Raw genomic sequence first — 25,006 nt, forward strand, 5'->3', positions numbered from 1 at the left:
ACCAGAGCAACACAAGTAGGACAAACAACAAGCCTCTTCTTAAGAAAAAACACAACACTGTGATACTACAAGGTGACCTTATCAGAGTTAATATGAAGAAAATTGGGCCTCCAATGTAAGTTTCGCATTTTGATAGCACCATCTGAATGGATATACAGCACCCCCTACACTGTATAAAATGCTACAAACAAATAGTTATTGAATTTAAGACTGATGTTTCAATAAAAAAGATGATCATGACTTAAATAAGAATGTTGTTTTGGAGCATACCATATACATTTTTCTTCATTCAGAGGATTGTTTTCTACCTTGCACCTTATACAGTCTTGGATGTAATTCTGTGTTTTATATGAAGCTTAAATGCAGGAAAGAATCACACTAAGATCTCACAAAGGTTAGACTTCTACAATTCCTTACCTTGACTGAATAAAATGACCATGGAACAACTTATATCACTATCATATAATTACGGGAAACATATTTTAATTATTTACATATGTATGACTGTTTTTATTTTCTAGCAGACGCCCTTAACCACAAGAAACATTTTCAAATTATTAGTGCAGTAAATACAATCAGTACAAAATACAATCAGCATAGATGCTAGTACAATAAGCTAACAAGTACAAACAAGTGCAAATGTAATAGAGTTCTGTCCCTATGTGCTAACGGGTGGGTTAGGCATAGGCGTTTACAGTGAAAAGATAGAAGTGCTAAAAATACATCAGGAATCATTAGCATGAGGGAGCAGAGTTAAAGAAGAATGTGCATAAGAGCAACAGTGCTGAACTGTCTTGAGCAGATGCCAGAACGTGGCCAGGGACTGTAATAAGTACCACCAATGCATTATTCTTCCAACCACAGAAACTGGCATACTAACTGTAATAGATTTAACTAGTTACATAGGTATTGATTTTAAAGCACTGTACAGTAAAATAAATATATCAGCCATAGTGTTGGATGTAAAATGATGATACTCATGTTGTTCAGGGAATAAACACTTTCATTAGTAGTGACAATAACGTAATTAGTGTTTTGATGCGTCCACTTATTTTCATCCATGCAAGTAATGGAGCTAAAATCTCAAAAGCAACGAAAAATAAATCCTGTTCATTCACACATTTACGAATGAATAACTATGGCCCGGTGTGTTCCCCCACTGCAGGCATCCCAGGCCAGATGTTTATTTTCATCAATTTGTGCAAGAGCAAGAAAGGGCCCAGAAATACTAGACAGGTGTCAGTCAGTGACCCCTGCCTGTTGTTAATGGCTGATTTTGTCATCCGTTCAGCTGAATTAACTGGCTCAGGCGGCACTGATCTTAAGCACATCAAGGCAAGGCGATTGTTTCAGACATCATCACCCGTTAATTAATAAGCACATCTTTGACCCACTGTTGCTGTTTATCCCTGAAGTGACTCTTCTGCACAACAACAGCTGCCATGCTTTCTACAGACTATATTTTTTTCATACCAGCTGCTTAAAGCCCTATATCTGCTGGTTTCTCAGTTCTCACTATTCATTGGGCTTCAGTTTAGCACGGCTTGTTGCCTGGGGTTTGCTGTTGCAAAGCAAGAATTTTTGGAATTGTATGACTGAGCAAAGTGTTGTTATTGTCATGGCCTGTGTTTCTGACCTGAATTATTCCTTGCAGTTTGTCCTCATAATTTGTTCAAATGTAGAAGTGGGCCAAACTACTGACAATTTATTCCAGCATTGATTGCCATAAAGAATACAATAGTGTTCTAAAATTCTATGAATATCTAAACTGTAGATAGATATTAACTGTAGATTAAATATAAAAATATATTAAAAAATGCCACTTTATGCTCATATAACCACACCAAATACCAACAGTATTCCTGTTTGCAGGTGGTTGAGACAACAGCAGGTAAGAGTCAAAGGGCCCGGATATTCAAACTTCACACAATTTCAGTGCAAAATGTACCGCACAAAAAATATACGACTTGGGGTAGAGTGTGCAAATCAGGGCAGAGAGAACACCATATGAGCAGCCGAGTCCTGGATGAGCTGAAGTGGGTGAGTAGTAATCATGCTTATGAGACATTCCTGGATAATGTCATGGCTAGTCAAGCTTACATGCTTTTCAGTGATTCACACTCTGTCTAAGTAACAGTAGAATGCGTATAACCCTGTGCGTCTGTAACACACCAAATCAGATGTAACACCAAACTTAATTTTGTTACTCTTTTGTTTGTTTTACTAGATAGCTGACACTTTGTGGTACAGATGGTTTAAACTCATTACATATTATACATCTGTGCATATACTAATCAGAAAAGCTGACACCTGCCAGGGCCATGGCACCGCTGAACCTAAGCACTTTCAAGTCAAACAACGTACCTGTTATTTAACATGAAATAAAGCAATTTAAATTAGATGTTGTTGCTATGACTCCAGCAATGACAAGAACATAATTTTACCCTTCCATGTATCATGTGCTGAAGTTACAGTGATACTGGAACTCCAGTATAACACTGTGTGGCCTAAATTTAATAAACACATGCAGATTTAAACCCATATTGGGGACTCTATCAAACCTCCTCTGCAACTAACACTTTAAAACTGATCATTGAGGATGAATGAGTTCAATGCACTTTGAAAATATATCTCTGATAAATAAGCATACTATAATAAACAATATTGATTGAATGAATGTGTTATTAACAATTACCTGTTTAATAACCTGGTAAGCAGTTAAACTGGCTCATTTAAATTAGTGCAGTTTATAATGAGGAGCTCTGATGGACTGAAAAGCAGAAAAAACATGTCCCTTGTGGACCAGGCTGCTCTAGAGCATTAACAAGCTTATGTATTTACTATGTTTTTGAAAATATTAAGAAAGAGCAATAAGTTGAAAAGTTATATCTTAATAATGTCAATAACTGGGATTTCTACATTGTTTGAGGAGGGTGCATTAGGACCACAGAAGCCTGGCACTTTGCCCTACATTTCAAATACCTGCATGTACCTTCAGCAGGCACAGGATCTTTATGCATACAGCAGCTTTATCATTTCAGTGTATCGTGACTCCAAAAATCTTTTCAGAATTGTTCATTTACTAGGCTATATGACTTTAAATACCACTATGTATCCTGCTCTGTAAGTTCAGTCATGAACTTTGAGTATTGGTAAACATATTTCACTTGATACACAAACATACATTAATTCATGAAACACAAAATTATGTCAAGTGGTGTGCTACACTTCACTGATTTGAACTGCAACACGTAAATATCTTCTGTCTTTAAACAGGTAAGACGTAGAGCTGTCTAAATGTCCAAATGTCAAATACATAAATTACCTCCATTCATTAGCATGTAATTTATATTCAGGTTAGTTGGGGAAGAAATATACCTTAGGAACAATGAAAATCACATTCAATTTGAGTCAAATGTCTCTCACTGGAACGTTATGGTGCTTTGAAGGAAAGCTACATCAGCAGAAATATGTTTAAATATTTGTAGTCATCCATCTAGACGTGAAATCTCTCTCCAATCACATTTGACTGGCATCTTTATAAAAAGCTGTGAATAACACATACAACTTCATGAGTCATCCATTTTAAACTGTATTCCTTTTAGACTGGGGTCCTAATTGTCTGCAGTGGGCCCACAACCCAGTAAATGATTGTGTTCGCTCAGCTTGTCCACTGCAATGCTGAATACCTGTAATGAATGACAAATACTTGTTAGAACAGTCTGTGTGGCCAGAAATTATATTCTACAGAAAGTGAAATGGTGGTTTGACTATATATACATATATACCGTATATATACACATACAGAGAGAGAGATTTAATTAAAATAGGTACATAAGATGTTCAATATGTAGGATCATATATTTGACATTTCTCACCAATTTGGGTTCTCTCTTGCTGTAATTGTAAATTCAAAATGCAATTGCTCATCAAACCAATGAGATTTTGAGTGCTTCTCAAGGTTTTGTAACATCAACTCTGAAATGTCAGCTAACACACAACAGCAACCACAAACTAATTAAAAAGGCAAAGCATTGGACAGCTACGACTTTGGGTCCATTAATAACGACTTCTGGCACTGAAATACAGGGAGGAGTGCCACTGGCTAGGTTGCTTTGCTGCCTAAATCTACAATGACAGAATTACTGCTTTGTATTACAGATTAGGGGGAAAAAAACAACCACCCAGCAACAACACATTATTCCTAATTTCCACAAAGACTGCAGGATAATTTCCTGTGACATTTCCATTACATTTTTAGCCTTGTCACTGCCCCTCACATCCAACTGAATCTGTGCCTCTCGGTCCCTTTCTGAAAAGTGACAGATATTGTCCTGTACTGACCTAGTCAATGCAAGTATCAACAGCCTTTCCAGATATCGCATCACAAAGTCACCTGCTGGATAATTGAGGATTCTGTTAATACAAATAGTTACATATATTTTTTTCTTTGTCATTGTTTTCACAATGTTTTTTAATTATCTGTAAACCTGCTGACTGTGGGGTGGAAGGGGGAGATGGAAGTGTGTGCACTTTGCACTAGGTTTAAAATTAAAGTGTGTCAATAGCTCCCAGGAAGAACAGTTTCAGGTAATTGTTTTTACAATAAAAACACTGGGCTGCATGGGATTTGACACTTTTTACATTCAAGCTTCCATGTCTGTTTTGTTATGAACACAATACCCAGTGGGGCTGGTTTTGAATGTCCCATTTGCCAACTAGTCTGATGTGCAGAGTAGTTTTAAACCTTTGTTTATGCAGTTTTGTGACTAAATGGCTTATCGATTTAATCTGGTTTCAATACTTGCTTTTAAATGTGGGAGAAGCAGCCACCTTCACAGTTTACCTCAATATTGTCAACCTAGTAACTATTATTTCCTGCATTTTTTTGTTTGTTTTAAGGAATGATTTGATAAAAGCAATGGCAGATAATGATGATAATTTATTTATATTTCTTACTTTGAAGGTAATGTGTTCCTCATATTTATTTTCAAATTAATATATAAATAAATAAAATAACTATGATATATTTTAATTATACCAACATATTTTTTACTGAAAAATAATCTTACATCAACCATGGGTAATCTATAACAGCCTGACACCAAGATGGATAGTGTGTATTGCATTCTATCCAGGTTGTAAGTGCCTGGGAAAAATAGTTTATTGGACAATATTTGTGTTCATACATCACTGCCATTGTAAAATGTATCTTGAATACCTTTCATGTCGGGGCTGACGTGGTGATGAATTCCCACTGTTATGTTCTCACCTGAACCCAGGTCTGCTGACATTTCCTGATCAGATCTGCTGTCAGGAAAACACGGTTGAAAAAGATTCATCCCCAATGTGTGCCTATTTATTCTCCCACCTCAGCTGACAGTAAAAAGCCACACCAGGAGCAGAATGAAGGAAGTTAAAATACAGACAATTCAAAATTGTAATGATTGACTTTATTGTGTTTTCTAATCACTCCTCCCTGAAACTTCACACCTATCGCCTTTTTGAATATAAAAACATTACATTTAAATCCGATCATCGATATTAAAATGAACAAGCTAATCCTGCATGTTAAACAGAATGAAAATAAACTGTGGTTACCAGTGGTATTCTGCCTACATCAATTTGCATTTTCCAATCTTGTAAAGTTCTGTCAGCATTACAATGTTGAAAGAGTCATAAAAACCTCCAAGCTCTTAAAATCAGTGGGCACACAAGCTGCAGAAGGCAAACTCTTTGCTGTTCCTTGCATTCTACACACCTCTTCTCAAGATCAAAGGCTTGGACCATTTGACTGACAGACCTTTGTGGCATTACCTGCCATCTTCGAGGCTGAAAACACAATTTAACTTTAGCTTCCTGACCAAATGCACCTTTGAGAATACTCCAGCCTCTGCAGACAGACCAATGTGCTTTCGATGCAAGTCACATTTTTCTCTCTCCAAAGGGTTGAATAATTCCTCTAATTGTAATAAATAGATGGATATGCCAACATAATTAGCATTTTACTTTCTCCCATTCAGAATATTATTAATGCGTGGACAGAAAAATCTAACAATACAAAATCGGTACTTCGGGAATAGACTGTTAAGTGTGGCACATATAGTACCACAGGCAACCAGTTCTGCAATAAACTAGTGGCATGCCACATGATAGATTTTCCTGTTGAACTAAAAGTCATGCAATACCTTTTTCACATACTGAAGTAGCCATGCCATTGAAAGCAATTTTTATTCTCCCAGTACAACTAAAAGGAAAGTGTTTGACCTTGAAAAAACTAATCACAAACACAATGGAGCAAAAGGCTCTCCCTACTGCAGCTCATATGAGCCTAGCACATAAACAAATGGAAGTGTATTTTAATGTTTTTAATTTTGTTGTCAAGTTCAGGGAATGTAACATATTCAGCCTTTGATTCGTGTTTTTTCCCCATTCTTTGGGCTCAATATCTTACATTAACTATAGAATTTGAGAACTGTAGACTATTTATTTAGCTTATTTGGTTGCTTCGGGTTGTACTATAATATGATTGTATGATTACTGCGGTTACACCTGACCTCTTATTTTGTGAAGGGGAAGCAGACTAGGTAGTATACAACATATACACAAGCCTATATAAATTCAGTAGTTTGGCCCAGTTTTGTCAACCCAGTTTGGCCCAAATCACTGCAAAGTACACAGCACAAAAACTACCCAATAGAATTGTGTGGAGCTGTGGTGCTGCGTGTTGCTGATTCTGCACTCGAAGATTTTAGTGTGCATTGATATCATTGCTGCACAGATGAATGAAACCAGACCACAGATTTTTCTTAATGACTGGTGCACCTGTACATGTAAAAAAGGCAGACCCTGCACTACCCCCCGGTGAGCCCTTAAAGGATGTTGCCTCAGTACGATGGACACTTTATTTGTATTACTCTGCAGTAGCGAATCTTCATCATTATTATATATCATGTTTCTGTGCAGGCTGTATGGCAGTGAAGAAAAGCCCCCTTTTGTGCCGATGCACCATACAGGATGGCGCACCTCAGCACAAGCAACTAAATGCCACAGCTTCAGTGTTTCAGCACTAACAAGTCAAAATGAATACCTCATCGTAAAATGAAAATACGCACAAAAGAAACCCAACATAAATCGTAGTCTAATCAAGCATCATCAAATTGATATAGCACACTCGAGTAGGACATGCTAACTCTTAACAAGGCAACCATTTGAACCTTCCTCCTGATGTCAAAGTTAAGCAGTGTCTGTCAGGCCTGAAAGTACAGAACTAGCACTACATTAAAGAAGGGCTCAACAAAACACCACTTTCATTGTAATTCTGGCTCTATCCCGTGGAGCACCCCACTGGAGCACTGCAGAAGCCGAATCATTCAACATGCCCGTTGTCACCACTTTTAGTGGCACTGCAGGGACCAATTAACCTTTAAGAAGCTGAACCATGCCAGATTAATACAACTGGAAAGTAAATGTCCCTGTTTATCCACCGAGCAGATGGAGCAAAGCACACTGGATCATACTTACAATAAAACACAACAAGAAATCCGAGTGTTTCGCAGGCTAAACCAAACGCAGTGAAATACCCTGAACTCAGGGAAGGCATTCACTATGGGCACTGAAGGAGGTCTTTAATATGTAATAAAACTTACCTTGGATTCTAACAATGATAAACACAGAAGGGTTGTGATTTTTACTCTGAATTTATTTTCCACAATAAGGAGTGAAAATATTTTATTTAGGAGATGCATTTAAAAACTGTCAAATAGTTTTTATGTTTTATGTATGTTTGTATGTATGCATTTAATTTGTTTTACGCTTAAATTAAACTGTTAAGGCAAAATTACCTTCTCTATGCTGATATTTATTATGGTATGGGCATTTGCCAGCCCCAGAGCTTGATTCTGCATTTGTTTTATAACAAATATTCTGTGGTTGTTGCTTGTGATTTACAAACTCCCTGCTGTGTACAACTCAGAGATCCAGCTCTTAGCCAGGAGAAAGTAAACACTTTTATACAAGCCAGACTGTATAATCTTATACAGAAAAAAAAAAACATCTTTCTTTTCACTTATCTCTCAGGAGGTTTACCAGATTCATGTGGATGTGAGGTTTGTTTATGTGGTCCTTCTGCACAGTCTTTTCAATTATATAAAATAATAAACCTGTATCCAAGAAGATTTATTTATTTAGTAAGTATTATATTAGGCACCATAAACTGTGGTAGTATTTTTTACCAGTCTGACTTTTCAAAATGATAAAACTTACATCAGGTAAAAAATACTGGAAAAAAGTATTCCCATACTATAAAAATGGCACCTCTTCTGCCAGTCTGATCCACTTTCAAGTGAAATACATTGGTCTTATTCCTGTAACACAGCACAAAACAAAATATATTCATATATGACTTACCTAATCTAGTGGGAAAAGGAATTCCTTACTCCTTAAAAATTCCTTTGTGAGTATTGATGAGTAAGTGTAATCTGAGCGTCGGAAAAGTCTTCAAAGTCTGTTTTACTTTGATCAACCACAGTATTACCATCACACAGCACCGTGGTTTTATTCCTGACAGTACCTTTAGTTGACGTGTATTAGGACCAGGATAAAAAACATCAGACTGACATGGATCTCGGAATTCAGTTGTGGGAACCTCAGGCACAACCAATTTAACTGATTTATCTATAGATCTCTATCATGTCTAGCCTTCACATTCTCCAGTTTCTTAGAGTAGCACGATTCGTTATCTTTCTTAACTAAAAGGCATACTAATACTGAACACATAAAACAACAAAACTCTCAGTAATATGAACGTGGGAAGACATTTTTCAAAATCACTTTTAGTATGGGGGGTATTGAAGATTAAAACAGAGGTATTGAGATGTGGTGAATTCAGGCAGGGATGCTTTCAAAATGTCACAACAGTTTTATATGCAAGCCAACACTGGTTACACGAGCGCTAGTGATAAGACAGGGTAGTTGCTTATAGACAGTAATGCTACAGATCTAGCAAGTGTGTGTGGACAGACTGAGCCACTAGCATTTCTACAATACAATTTTAACCAATAACAAAAAAGCTAAGCCCCTTCAATCTGAGTCAGGAGTTATACCTCCTCCCTGACAAGAAAGGTGGACAACCCCAGTAATCAGTGCAGTACTAAATCTTTCATTTATTAGAGTGCACATATGGATGAGAAAAGGCTGATGTCCTGAAATATCTACCATCACGGTCAGTATATTCAGCACAAAAGCCGGATCTATGCCAAAAGAAAAAACATATGCTACTTGTGGTTGGCGGAGACCTTATCGATTTAATTTGGACGTCGTCTTTTCACTTCCAGAATGGCACGTTTAAGCACTAATAGAAAAGGGCCCCGTTGGACTGACTTCATCATGTTTTCCGCTGCAGTACGAGTCAAAAGGCCTGGTTGTTCGCAATTTCCAGAGGGATAAAGCTGAAAGCACCTTGTCATTACCAAAGGGTTTTGTGTTGGATTCAAACAGGTGAGTAGTGCTACTTGTTTTTTGTTTTGCCAAGCAAGGAGAGAACAAAAAGTGCAATGAAACGAACAATACAATAATAGGTCACCCCTTAAGAACAGCCTCTTTGTTTGGTCTTCAAATACAGTTACGATACATCCTGACCGATTACTAGTATGACACTATGGCTAGGTCACCATCACTTAAATTGTTTTCCATTCAGGAATAATCGGAAAGATGTCATTCTCAGAAAACAATGCAAGTCAAGGGCAGTTGTTCTGGTGGCTCTTGCCTGATAAATTCCACAATATTTGTTAGAGGGAAGTTTACATATATTTCCAGTATTTAATGAACGTGTGTGTCATACTTAAAGTAAACCCTGTGAAATAAGGTTTAAGCTTCATGCTGTCACGGTGAAACAGACAGAAAGATAATAGCATCAGCAATTCTAAGCATGGCAAAGCAAAACACATCAAAGCTTCTCAATACAATTCCACCATGAAGAAGACAAAATATAACAAATAACAGGAACAATATAAAAAGTAAGAGCATAAACCACATAGTCTTAACCTTGAAATGATACTATATAGTGTTCACCCACAATGAGATACAATATATTTTATGGCAAAGCATTTGCCAGAGAAGACTAATTTAATTTGAGTACCCTCAAGGGAACAGCTATTAATATTGTAACAGACAACTTTAATACTAGCTTCATAGTTAGCCAAAAAAAACTGTGATCCTTTAAAAAAAAACAACGGTCAGCCATGTCCTTTGTACAACTAAAACACAAAGAAGTGTGAGATGCACACTGTTACAGTTCTTTGTACACAGATGCCATAGACAGGATTTGAGCCTGCTGTCAACCCTGTCAATCTTGAATGAGCTTTGACTGTGCAAGGAAGCTAATCCTAAATATATCAAATCGCCCTGAGACGCAATGCACATGGCACACAACCTATGGTAGGGCACCTGCACATTTCAGTGATTGCAGGCACACCCTAAAGGTGGGACTGAAGAGATGTTTACAGGGCAATAACCTTAATCATAATAGCAAAATAATACATGGGGACTTTTCTTTTTGTTTTACTAAATATATGTTTGGCTCCATTGCAGTCTCTGCTGGCAACATTGACAATATAGCTGGGTGTAAAGCTATACCTGATCCTGGGGGAGTTGCAGCACAGCTGGGGGTGTGGGGTCTTTGTGTGGTACCAAACCTTGCTGTCTGGTGCAGTTTCTAGGAAAGCAAAAGCTTGGCTTTTCACTCGGGATAAACACGTAGTCCACACAGCCTCTCACATCATTCATATTCAATCAGTAAACTGTCTGCCCATTTGAAGGCTTTACCAAGATCATAGGTGCTGTGGACTGTGTGTGAGGGGGAAGTGGGGGTAAACTATAAAAACTTGGCTGTAACAACAAACAAAAGATGTAATGTTGGTAATAATAATATAAATGAATCCATAATAATCAATTGTACTTACCAGTTGCATACCACATATGAAGACAAGTGTGCATCGCCCACTGCAACAGCCCATGGTTAAAGGCTCCACTATAAGGCTCCCTGTCCCAGGTGGACCACTGTACCTCCACAGGTCCACTCCCTCTGGGATCACAGAGCACACCTGGACCACGCAGTGCACACGACGGGCACTAGGACCGACGGACTGTCCCGCTATTCACACATGCGAGCCGCTCTGTCCTGCTCGGCGCACCTGCACTTCATCCGGCTGGACTAGCCGACGCGCCCGGCTGGAAACGTGTGGCGGCCACACGCCGCGATGGGGCACCGGCACTGCTGGGGGCTTCCTCGACAAGGTTTGGGGTCCAGCGGCCCACCGTGCCCAGCGTTGTCCCGCTCCAGTGCTCAGGAGGAGAAGAAGTAGAAGAAGAAGAAAGTCAGTCCAAACACCGGGCTGTTTGTTCCGTCACCCTTCTGTTACTGAGCCAGATTGATCCAAAAGCATCATTATGTTTCCATATCTCTATAAAGATACAACAATTGCTGCTCGTTTATCAAGGGAGTCGGTGAAGGGGAAACTCCATCGAAATGTCCTCCTCCTTATCCACTTCAGGCACGAACGCTGTCAATCTTTCCATCCCAGTCTGTTGACGAGACGAAGCTGTGTTTGCGTTACTGTTCACGACTGTGTGGTGGCTTTCATCGCTCCTCCCTCCCTCAATAGGTTGTGGGTCGCCAGATACAATAGATGTCCCCCCTGACAGGAGGATAACTGGGGGGAAAGCCAGCTGTTATGTTTTAAAGGGGGGGGGATAGCGGAGCAGCGCCGAGCCGCCCGGCAGCGCGATCAGCAGCGGGGCGCAGGGAGAGGCGAGCGGGAGAGGATGCCCGGTCCTGCCCGGGGTCCGCAGAGCGCAACCGTGCGTGTGTGCGAAGAGAGAGGCTGCCCGAGTCATCGCCTCAGTGTGTCGCCCGTGTGCGCTGCGCTCTCGCTGCGGGTCTGCGGGTCATGGGGAGCTGCAGTCCGGCTCAGCTGAGCGGCACATTCACGGCAGCACGGAGAGACGCGCAGCACCAGACCGGCCATCTGATGCCACAGACGGGCTGAGCCGCACGCAGAGTCGCCCTCGGTGGGGAGGCTGAGCTGCAGGCTGATGCGAGACGGGGCACAGCTGAGGCTCCGGCCAGCCAAATCCACTGGATCAGCTCCTTGCTCTGGTGCCCAGTGGGCGGGGGGAGTGAATAGGAGAATAGGATTTTGCTCCACTTCTCTTTTTCTCTTATTGTTAGTGGTTGGTTACTTTTCTCCGTACCGGTGGCATTTGTCGTATGCCAACAGGCGGCTCTTTGCATCTAATAATTGTTTTGCAATGCTGCACTTCAAAATAATGTATAACAGCTAAACAAAATAATATATATTATATCCACGTGTGTTTGAAATGCATAACATTTGAGTTTAGACCATAGTGATTTGAACACAATGCAAGATGCAGCACATTCCCAAGATAAAGAAGATCACAAAATAGTGGCATTATGCTTAAGATGCAAATCATTGTTTGGTATGTTAAAGTATTATAAACGTGTCATTCATAGCGTTATGAGAAGAGTGATGCATCAGAACATTAAATCAATATGTAAAGAAAACAATATCAAAGCAAAAGAGCAGTTATGTGCAGGTTGTAAATTAAGATATATATATATATATATATATATATATATATATAAACTGGATAATAAAATAATAAATACAGCTTTTTTGTATTTTGTTTTCCTCAACCCTGCTGAAAAGCCCCAAAACTCTACATGTGTATCATTACAACAGAGTATATTCCTCTATGTTGGGTGGCTGTGTAAATAATGGTCTTCTCAAACCTTATTTTTGGTATACCACTTGAATCCTCATGTCTGGAAATGGAGACAATGTCAGTGGTGCTGTGTGTTTGAGAGGCCGGGCACAAATCCCACAGTGTTTCATCTCTAGCACATTTGGAGGAATCAGTTATTTTTTTATGTCTGTTGCTTGAATTCCAGTTTTGAATTCTCCCACAGTAAAAATCTTTTACTGTGGTACCTTTTCCATTTCCATAGAAGTGTATAAGTGAACCAGTTCTCATTTCTATGTTCTTATTTTAACATAGATGTAGTACAAATTATAAAGAAAAACAGGTCAGCATTCATAAAAGATTAATTCAGGATACAAACAAATCTCTTCATTATATTTCCAAAACAGGTCACAATCAACAGCCGTGAAACTCTAACCACCAGAAAGGAAGCAGCAAGGTCTTCTGGTTCTTATTCCAGTCAAGGTCTCAGTTTTTAAAATGATCAATTATTGGTTTATTTAGTCAATACAAACATTGTTTAATACACTGAATGAAATGTAGTGGCTTTCCAAGACCATGGTTTTAGAGCACTGGACTAAGCTACCAGAGCCAGTAGAATCTGCCATAAGCTTGACAAGCTATAAGACTTTGTATCAGTTCAGACCCTTATTCGAAGATAGGAAGAAGTATGCTCCCTCATTTCAGTATGAAATAGGATGTAATGCAGTTTCCCAAGACTACTTCAAAGTGCAAATGTGCAGCGAACAAACAAGGTTCTGTCCAGACACATTTTTTTAATAAACAAAATAGGATGGTTTTTTAGAACAAGGGGCCTGGTATGTGTTGCCATGACAATTTCATAAGAACATAAGAAAGTTTACAAACGAGAGGAGGCCATTCGACCCACCGTGCTTGTTTGGTGTCCATTAATAAATAAGTGATCCAAGGATCCTATCCAGTCTATTTTTAAATGTTCCCAAATTTTCAGCTTCAACCACATCACTGGGGAGTTTCTTCCAGATTGTGACAACTCTCTGTGTGAAGAAGTGTCTCCTGTTTTCCATCTTGAATGCTTTGAAGCCCAATTTCCATTTGTGTCCCCAGGTGCGTGTGTCCCTGCTGATCTGGAAAAGCTCCTCTGGTTTGATGTGGTCGATGCCTTTCATGATTTTGAAGACTTGAATCAAGTCCCCACGTAGTCTCCTCTGTTCCAGGGTGAGAAGGTTCAGGTTCCTCAGTCTCTCAGTAGGACATTCCCTTCAGACCTGGAATAAGTCTGGTTGCTCTCCTCTGAACTGCCTCTAGAGCAGCGATATCTTTCTTGAAGTGTGGAGCCTAGAACTGTCCACAGTATCCAGATGAGCTCTAACTAGTGCAATGTCGGCCCACAACTGAATATTATCTAAGTCCTTTTGAATAGCCTGTGCTGCCGAGATTATATCTGCTGAGCCACCTATTTTAGTATCATCTGCAAATTTGACAGTACTAGTACTAGTACTGATCCCTGTGGATCTCCACTAACAACCTCACTCCAGTTAGAAGCGACTCCTCTAATCGACACCCTCTGTTTCCTATACATCAACCAGTTCATAATCCATCTACTTACATTATCCTGAATGCCTACAGCTTCCAATTTGAGGATCAGTCTTTGGTGTGGAACCTTATCAAAAGCTTTTTTTTAATCTAAGTATATCATATAATATGCTTTCACATGATCTACAGATGCAGTCTAATAAATGAGTAAAACATGATCTGCCTTGTCTAAACCCATGTTGACTATCTCAAAGAATATGTTTTTCATTAAGATACTCCTCTATTTTCTGTCTAATCATCATTCCTGATGGAATATCTTAACCCCCCAACTTTGTTTCAGGTTTATTTGTCCCATCACTTGTTTCCATTGAGATTTAATGGTACTCTGCTATGGACTGCAAATAGTTTTTAATATTGGATAGCAGTACACAGCCTAAGGTCAATATGACTTGAAGCTTTTATTTATGTAGCGTAGAATGCCTGAATAAATAATTAAAAAACGTCTTCAGGAAATAGCTGCCTCTGTCCAGGGAGGTGATTATGCAGAGGGCTTATACAAACCTGTGTAAGACAGAAGTAAGGAGAAACATGTTTTCTTGGAAAGTAACAAGAACTTCATGCTGTCTTATGCACAAAAAGGAAAGACATGGCATCTGAAAGAATAACATATTCTTAAGACTTCACATTCATCTTAATTAGTCCTTTGGATAAAAATACATAATGCTGATGCACCGTTATACAACTTTGAGTGTAGAAACTTTTGAAATCCAATGTGGCATTTTGCTTAACACTTAAGCCTCCATCTGTGGTTATTAGTAGGATTTGCAACTTTTGGGTTTTCTTTTGCTCCTTAATTGATATAAATTAAACATTCTCTTAAGGGTCCAAGTTTAGATGTTCTTCACAAATTAAATAATCTGTCAATGTACATTTTATTTTTTCTAGAGGACAATAAAAAAACTCTTCATACAGATCTGATAAAAACACACAGAACTGTCACTATGTTTGGGTCCCTGGTTCATTATACATTTATGAAAAATTCACATTAAGAACTATTTTCAGATTTTAATTGTGTGTGTTTTATTAAAATTACAATAACTACTGCATAATTATAACATAACAATGTTTAACATGCCAATATCCCCAGCTGAAAACTATTATCTTAGAACACTGAGGGAAAAGAGGGAAAATATATAGCCTATAAATTTTTTTGTAGCTGTCCCCAAAACATTGCCTAATTTGTTATCTGTTATTATGCATCTTTTTAATCTGCTTTTAATCTCAAACTTTTGGTCTCCATAGCTGGGAAAGGAGCAGATTATTCTCCATCAGCATTCAATGCATCCATGATGTGCTTTGACAGTTTTATTTAAATTATGTCACCATGCAATCTTGAGATGTGAGTAAAGTTAAGTGATTGTGGTATTATAGCATTTAATCAGACTATCCTGGTGCATATTGTGTGTAATAGCACTGGCCACTTTGGGTCACTGTTCCCCTGTATTTAGTGTCTGACTGTCCAGTGAAATCATGTGGGATCCAGTCCATGATGGATTGACGTCAGTTTCCAGGATTTTTGCCTTGTCTGCCATCAGAGCTCCTCCTCTGCATTTCTTTCCTTGTGTTGTTATTCTTAAACATGATTTACTCATGTGACTGATGTCTGTATCTTTAATAACCTTTGAAACTAATATGTACAGAGATGCAGACAACGACACGCATGCAGTTATCACACATCAGTCTGCCGTGCGATTCTCAGTACAAACAAAGAATCTCAATTATTCTGCTATCCCACTAGATATGAGCATGGTCTTTGTCCTATGTAAATCCTAAACAGAAACCAGAGGAAGAACTGTTCAGTTTAACATGCATGGGAGTCAATGAGGCTTCTTCCTAATATTAGATTGTCACAGTATAGACAGCTTGTGTGTCAGAGGGCATTAACACCAGCAGACATGGGTGTTTTAAAACTAGTCAAAAGCCCAACACAACTGCTAACCTCATCATCCATCTAACAGGACATGAAAAGTATAAATCAAAGAAAGCAAAACCAAACCAAAGATACTTCCACTGCTTGAAAGAAAGCCATGAGAAACTACAAATCTGTCACTGCAGTTTACATCAACTCAATAATCACGGATGAAGCCTTCTATTTATCAACATGGGTAGAGATCTTCAATATTACCAGGTGTTCTTACACTGCTGCAATATGTGAATATTATACATGTTTATTGCAGGCTGGAGAAGCAATTAATTTATAATACTACACAACACAGACACAGAAAATGACACTACTCAAGTATGGTTAACCAAGCAACTTTCAGAGACTCCAGAGATAACTTTTGAATGACCGTAACTGGCAATTTGAAAGAATGTTAAGGAAAGGTTTAGTGTTAAAACAATCTTGTTCAGGGGGGAAAAATAAAATAAAAAATAAATACATAATTGAACACAAAGGGACTGGGTGAAAAGCTTATTTCCTCATCAATTGCATATAGTGCTTACTTAATTACCTGAAAAGACTACAGTGGTACACATATCTGAGAGGTTGTCTTTAATTTAATTCTAGGTTGGTAAATTAGGGCAAACCATTTAAGCATAAGAAATGAGAAAGGAACAGGCATGTGTAGCTGCTGCTCAGGGAGATATCGATCCTTTAAAAATTCATGAACTGCTGTGCAGCTCTTGACTTCTATCACTTTAAATTGGACACAAGGCAAATGCATGTCTCTCTCTTCTTTGATGGTTTAGAAAAGGGGTAGTCTGTGCCTTTCTAAAATATTATAATTTGGATTATCTGACCATGGGAAAGTGACTTTGTATTCTGCATGGAAATCACTTTATTTTTAGGAAACCAAAAAATAAAAGAAAAAAGATTTGGACTGGGATTACATTTGTGTAATGTATGCAGCTATTATATCCATTTGAGATTGTTAAAGCTATTACCAACACTGATCTGGATTCAAACCTTGGTGATTTCTACACAGCTTCTAGTGTTACTTGACTCCTATATGTGTTCTTGTTTTAATAACAGAACATATAAATGCTTATCATGGATGCCTTTTATCATATCTGATATGCTGAAGTTATTACAGAGAATTCAGTTTAACTATTCCAATTTATTTAATGTACATTTATAAAACATGTATAGTAAATACAGTTTTAATGTGATGAAGAGGAGAATAATTTTTATTAATCCACCTCATTTAGGCTGTGAGATTTACATGATTAAATCTGTAAATTGAGTTGTTCATTGAGAAATACTTTCTAGGCTATTTACTGATGTTTACATAATAAATCAAGTCAGCTCACAATTCCCTTTATTTTCATTTAAACGTATATTAAAACTTAAAATAAAATACGGACACTTACCTGACAATATCAGCTCCCATATTAACTAAATGTGTAATTTGCTTTCGTATTTAATGTTCAGGAACATAAGAGTGATTATCATTCTTTAAACAGAGTAAGAACTGGACCCAAACAATTTTGTTTATTGAGTTGTTTTCCCTCTCATTTCAAATTAAATAATGCCCCTGTATCTATGTGTAGCAGTAAATGTCAGTGTAATCAAATACCTCTGGGGATCCAAGTCTTAACAATCTCATTAGTGATGTCTTAATTAGATGTCAATCACAGCCACATGGATATGGTGTTCCCAGTGCAAGCCAAGCCCTGATGAAGTCAAGACAGACAGTGTGCATGTGGCAGTGTGCAAGCACCACTAACAGTCTGACAGCCATCTCCAGGAGAGGAGCTTTAAGAGAGCAAGTCAAAATGCACTACGGATGCTCCATCTGCAAAGGTCATAAATACTGTATATAACAGCATCAGGTGACAATACATTCCCATCATTGCAGGTACAATGCTCGCACATTTGCAGTTTTATCAATTTAAATTAGATGCTGAATATTTAGCACACACTGTAATTGTATACAGTTGGCAATTTCATATGAAATATATTGTTTGCAAAACTGACTATTGCATACATACATATTTGATTGATGTGCATTTCCTGATGGCTATTCATCAGCAAAAAGTCACCTGAACATAAGCTGCTAAAACATGCCGCTCTAATGAAACAATCCAATCTAAGAAGCCCAGGAATAATAATAAATATTTAATTAAGAGTAAGGCAGCTGAGAGTCTCAGCACCCTCTTGTGGCAGCATTGACACATTTTAATAACTTTAATAACACTTCAACCACGATTTCTCTAGATTGTATTTTAAACATGGGCACATTTCCATTGATCCCAGTATTTCTCACCCTTCAGTTCTTCCCAAAGCTCTGATATACCCCACATCAATACACTACAACTGCAGCCTTGAAAACCTGGGGGACTGCTGCTCTCAGTAAGCCTATAATTTAATATTTATTTCCATTTAGTTTCAGATGGTAATTTAAAATCATAGGAACACTAAATCGTTAATAATTTGACAATTAGAAATTTGACGATTAGAAATCAGAACATTAGTTTCCATATACTTGATTAGAATAATTTCTTAACCTCTTTGTTGTTTACCTTATCTGGAGTCCATTGTTTAAAAATATGCTTGTGCATTGTGAAATGTGCACTATGCAGTGGGAAATGATCACTTGTCTATGATGATATTTGAAACCTTTTTTAGCTGTGCAGTTGAACTTATCATGTTTCATTTTAGGGAGGAATTTCATTTCACATCAAAGGACGATCAATTCAGACAGTCAATTTCCACAGTGGGCAACCATCCCATTTAAAACAAAATGCTAAACTGACTCTAAATCAAGTGAATAACGATCATGTGGTTTCATTTTACTCCCACAATTATTACATACTGGTTGCAGAATAGCCATCAATCGTAACATGTAAACAACAGTAGTTACCCTAGCTACTATGCGTATTGGCAACTGCCAGCAATAAAGGCCACTATTGAGATGATGAGGAGGATACTGGATAGCCAGAGCAGCATCTGCACTGACTTTCAAATTAATAATGGCTATAGTTCTGGTCACTTATGCCCTGAGTGTGAGATATCAAGATAACCCCACCCCAACAGAGCACAGAATTGTAACTTTAGATGTAAAAGTGACATCGCTGAGAGTGTGAAATTATAATGTGATCGAGGTCCAATCAACACTTCTCAGTTCTGTGTTTAGAATGTATCCTCAAGCTAAGCAGATAAACATTGAACTGTGGTTCAATTGGTCTAGAAATTATTTGAAAATTTTAAAACATTTGTGCAGCATTACTTGTATTTTTTCTCTCCAGTTTAAATACAGGTCAGGTTTGAAATTCAGTGGATTAAAAGTACATCTTTAAATCTGTGTTACTACTAATGCTGCTTTTAAATAATTCACACTTTAGCAATGAAAGGGTCAAGATATTACTGTAATAGAAATAGCAGGGGAGAAAAAATATACCAGATTTCATTTGTAAGCATTTCATGGAGCTGTCAAAGCATCTCATTGAAATAAAAGCACACATTTGACAAAGTTTGGAGGCTGGCTTTATGCCCATTAGATGACTGAATGCTGAGGTCACAATGTACGTGCTAGCACAGGGCATAGTATGCACGCCATAGCTATACACAATATTTTACATGGACATGGAATAAACTGATGTCTAATTTAAATAGTTTTCAGTATGCAACACCATCACATTGATAAGGTGTTTTGTTTTGTGTCCATTTCAAAACCTTGACTACCACACTGCAATTAAATAATACATTTTTTATATAATATATATATATATATATATATATATCCCTCCACCCATGTCATTGGCACTATGGGTGGTTGCCACAGTGCTCGGCAATCTTTGATTAGGCCTGGTCTTAGGGGAACAAACACACACAAGCAGGGATATGGTAATAAAGCCAATTTGTTATCTACAGGGCTGGGCAAGGTACAGGAAAATAAATCCAAATCTGGAGGCTGCATTCACTTCTTAAGGTCCCTCTTTAAACACAAAGATACTAATACAACCATCAAACAAACAGAGTAAACCTCACATCCACATCCAGGCCAGTTACCAAAAGGTCTGTGCCCAGTGCAGAGGGCACTCCAGGATCTGCCCCCTGGTGCAGGCAGCAAATAGTTGCTGTTTCTCTTATATATGTTGGTGTTGGTTTATTTTATATTATAAATTAAGGTTTATTTGATTATTTTATTTATTTTATTGTTTTATGTTTATGATTCTGTAAAGTGCTCAGTGGCTACCCTGCAAAGGGCACTATACCAATAAAAATGTATTGATTTACTGATTGGCTATATATATATATACACACACACACACACACACACACACACACACACATGTCATCCCGTGTGAAGTTAGAATTGTGAGTATGGCAATAAATGTGTGTGGAATGAAAATATTTGTCAAGTGGTGAGCATTCAAAGATCACAAAGGCCATCCTGCATCCCAGTGCAATGTCTGCTAAAAAGCCTATCTTTGTTTCCCTGAACTGAACTGAACCCTTTCTGCTGGATTTCCCACTCATGACTCAGCTGCCGGTCTCGCTCCCTACACAGCAGAGGGCTCTAACTACAGGTCCAGCCCTAAACAAGTGAACATGAAAGCTTTTAGATTAATAAACACATTTTCTTGCACTCCATTTCACAATTTCAAGTGGCCCTACTGCTCAGCATTTACTTCTTCTGTTCTAAACTTAGCTTAAGGTTGTGCACCTCCAGTTCCTGAGAGACAAATTCCTTGCCTTTCACTCCATCTGTTCTTCATTATCTTGTGGAATTACTGCTCTACTATCATGACATAATTACACATCCCCCCACCATCCCACCTCCCAATATTAAGCCATCATTGATTTAGAAACCCATAAAACCTATTAGATTGTGATTGCTAGACTAGACCAGACCTGTGCACCTGTGTTTTACACAAATCCACCAAACATCCTTACATCTCGGAACTGGAATCGTCATCCTTGATTCTAGAATCTGTTGCCTTTGGGGGGACTTAATATTTCACATTGAAAGCTGCCAGAGAGATATTAGCATATTCAGCTTCATGTACATTTCTGTACCCTATTGAGACTTTTGAACCATCTTCTTTGAAAATAAATGAAAGGGGACATGTTATAAAACAGGTTGTTATTACAAAGGTGCAAAAATATAATTAATGGCATGAAAGCACAACCAAGATGCTTGCATGATGCACAGCAGAGGGCAATGTATTATGCAGCTTAATGTAGGTTACTCTAGGGAATAATTATATCTAATTTTGGTTTTCCGTGGCTCTGAACCTTTGTGTATCCCATTGCTAGTGCTACAATGCTTTTGGGGTCAAATGCACCAAAATGTAATATTATATACATTATGGATAGTTCAGCTACCTTAGTGAGAAAGATTGCATGCTGATACAAGACTCATTGGCATTTATAGTGATAAAACAATATTAGTAAAACAATATGTGCAGATTTTAGGGTTAAATTACCGGGTGTTTTTTTAAGATGTTAAAAATTACAATACAAATTAAGAAGAATGTGAAGAACTACTGCATTTCATTTAGACCTATTGGACCCAAATTGCATGTTATTCTCGAAAACTGATTCCCCCTCCCTCGTATAGGCCAACCCCCTAATGCTCTTGCTTCACATTTTTCAGGTCCAAATGTAAATAAAAATAACTAAATGTAGCATAGATCTTGTGCCACTAATGAAGCCAGGAGCAGCAAGCAAAGAGATAAAGGACAAGGTCTGAGATCCTCAAGATCAAGAGTTCAGTTGGAACAACAGTCAGAAGCAGCCCCTGGGAGCAGGACTGGGATGCCCAACTGCAGAAAGCAGGACTGTGGTCACGTGATGACAGCACAGGGAACTCTCAGGACAGACCAGGAACAGGGCGCCCCAAAGAGCCTTTCACCACAACAGAGAGCTGGGATTTGCTCAGGCGAACAGCTGCACCACAGCTTTTCAGCTGCCCAATATGTTAATGTTTTGTAACAGTCTACAGTAACTATCATACAGACATGCGTTCTGGTATTTCCTCCATAAAATGCATAAAAGCAGGGCCACCTTCAGAACTGTTCTGCCAACAATGGTGATCTTGAATTGCAAAGCAGTCAGTAGAGGGGTTGATTTTTTGCAGTGTGGTAAAGATGCTGAAACTCAGTTTTTATAGAATGGGGAACATAGATAAAAGTACTGGAAAAAAAGCATACAAAATAATAAAAAGCTTCATTTCCATGCCAGTAAAAAGAATGGATTTCCTTTGTCATATCAGTTATTATAAAGCTTTCTTCTGAGACAATCTATATTCTCTATATTCTGTGTAATCTATACAGATTTAGCAAATTTAGCATAACTCAAGCAAGCCTTAGACCAGTCTTAAGATTGGATGTCCAACATCTGATCTGAAGAGTGGATGGATCTGTTCATTCAGTAAGGTATATGCCTGCCCATAGTGGACAGAAACCTTCAAAGTGCCTAAATCCACATTCAAAACCATGAAAGCATTGACAGCATTGTAGAAAACCGCTATCACACTACCAAAGCCCTGCAGCATTAGACTTTGCTGTGTCTTGCTTAAGAGAGAAAACAGTATCCTACTGAAAGACAAATAAAATTGGATGAATTGGGTTAGTGTGATTTATAATTCTAGTCTTTAGATGCAATATAGTGTGAGACAGCACACAGTACGGGCTCCTTAAACTACACAGGCTTCTGGGTAAATCCTGGCACTCCAACAATTCCTCTCCCCTTCTATCCAGCTAAGGGCATATGTGCACACGATCCATGTTGTTACTTTTTATGTCATTTGAGGGACTTGTGCACCTACCTGCTCCCACAAATTAAAATAAAACCCACAAGATAGTAGGGTGATGATATGAAGTTGATTTCAGGGGGGAAGGGAATATAATTAAAGACAAACCAGCCCTGCGGGAACAGTAACATAGATGTTTCAGTTAAAGCAAAGTCATGACTGCAGTCTCTAGTGTTGATAACCAACAGCTGCCACTGCACTCCATTCATCTCTAAGGTATTATAATGTACAGGTGGCTCAAGAGACCAAGCACTATTAACCTTTTTCTTCTTATGTATTCATACAGCATCTCTGTCTCTGTCTCTCTCTCTCTCACACACACACACACACACACGCACACACACACTCACTCCATTAACTGTAAGATCATGAAACAATCTCTCTCATTCTGTTGGTGCTTGGTATGATCCATATCCAGATGTGCAGTTAATGATGACAAGACTAAATTATGATTAGCTTATACAAGGTATTACAATAAGCCATTTTAATAATTGTTAATGTGGCCTATAATGACTGTGTGTATACATATGTATATACAGTATATATGTGACTTACAGATACTTTTTCTTCTGATTTAGTTGAAGGTGTTAATGTCCCACGTGCCTTGTGTCTTTAAATATTAATTAATTCATTGGCAGTTCTTCGAAATGGAAACTGCAAACGCAATCGTATCTGTTAAAGGTGTCTCCAGTTCTGTAAGGTCCATATCATATGGGTCTAGTAAAGCAAACACCGACAGCCATGCTGAGGACATGGAGACATGTTCCTGAGGAAGTTATTGGAAGTCATGAGATTACAGCGAAGAAAGAAATACTTACTGAAATACACACTGAACCCTCATCAAATACCAGGTCAGTATTCTAGTGTTCATAGTCTTCAAAAGGTTTCTGTGTTATCAGTGTATAAAAGTATGAATTGAAAGATTAGAAATATGAGTCTTGTGGAGGTTTTGTTGAGAGTGGAGTTAAAAGTTTGTTTAGCGAAGTTCCAAAATGTTTAAAGTATTCCTTGGGTGTTCATATCCAGTAATTACTGTATTGTGCACTAACTGTACTGAATCATCACATTTCTTTGTAAAAATTCAATAGCGGATCTGCTTCACATTTATCTTCCCTACTCCAAATTGACTGGAGTTGGTTAATATGGCTTTTCGCACATTCAGCTGAGACTGAGGAGAGTTTGATTCAGGAAAATGCTGATACTGTGAGCATCTAAAGCATAGGTTGACTACAGTACGAAGGATACAATTTGTAGACGTTTACGGTTTTATCCCTAGGATGAAAATGGCTTTGCTCTATTTACTTCTCATTTTAAATCCATATATGTTGGGAATATTTTATGCCATAGAATTTTTCCATTATGAAAGACCTTATTGTGTATATGATGCGGTGTGTTGAATCCTGCGTACAGGTTGGGTTGAGTGGAATACAGGAGCTGTCTGAAGTTGACTTCTAAGAGAGGCAACCGAGAGAGAAGAGCCCGAGATAGCCTGCGAGGCTCTGGGGAGAACAGCTGCAGTCCAGCTTAGTTTGTAATTAAGGAGGGCCACTCCAGCCATCCCCAAACCCAATTAAAATATATTAAAATGCTGGATTGTTCAAGGTGCTATACAAACAATTTTCTAATTAAACTCAAATTAAGTGCATATACCAAGTCTTAAAATATATTATATTCATCTTATGTCAGTACACATTTAAATGGTCCTAAATGTATAATTTAGCATGCTATTTTGGATTCAGATACTGTCTGGCCTTTTAAAATACTTTTAAGCACAATAGCCTGCAGTTACATGACATCAAGTTGTCTCATTTGTTATATTCTCTTAATGATAGGGAATCTTCGTTTGAGATACCTCAGCATAGTTCTCTTTTTTGTAAACAAAATTGCATTAACTCTTATGATTTAACCTTCTTGTGTCTTTTTGAGAAATGTAAGTAATCTCCTTTTTA

At 38.1% G+C, this 25,006-nt stretch overlaps 1 protein-coding gene across 2 annotated transcripts in view; it reads right to left on the bottom strand.

Annotated features, from left to right (window-relative positions):
* nkain2 (sodium/potassium transporting ATPase interacting 2) overlaps nt 1–12,157 on the bottom strand; it is a 152,789-nt gene extending 140,632 nt beyond the window's left edge. For both annotated transcript variants that reach the window (XM_066707317.1, XM_066707324.1), the window contains exon 1: nt 10,962–12,157. In XM_066707317.1, coding sequence (XP_066563414.1) covers nt 10,962–11,015 — 54 coding nt within the window. In that variant the 5' untranslated portion in view covers nt 11,016–12,157. The remainder of the gene's footprint in view (nt 1–10,961) is intronic.
* Nucleotides 12,158–25,006: the final 12,849 nt, after the last annotated feature.

Source organism: Amia ocellicauda, chromosome 1, assembly GCF_036373705.1.
Source record: "Amia ocellicauda isolate fAmiCal2 chromosome 1, fAmiCal2.hap1, whole genome shotgun sequence".
Lineage (NCBI taxonomy): Eukaryota > Metazoa > Chordata > Actinopteri > Amiiformes > Amiidae > Amia > Amia ocellicauda.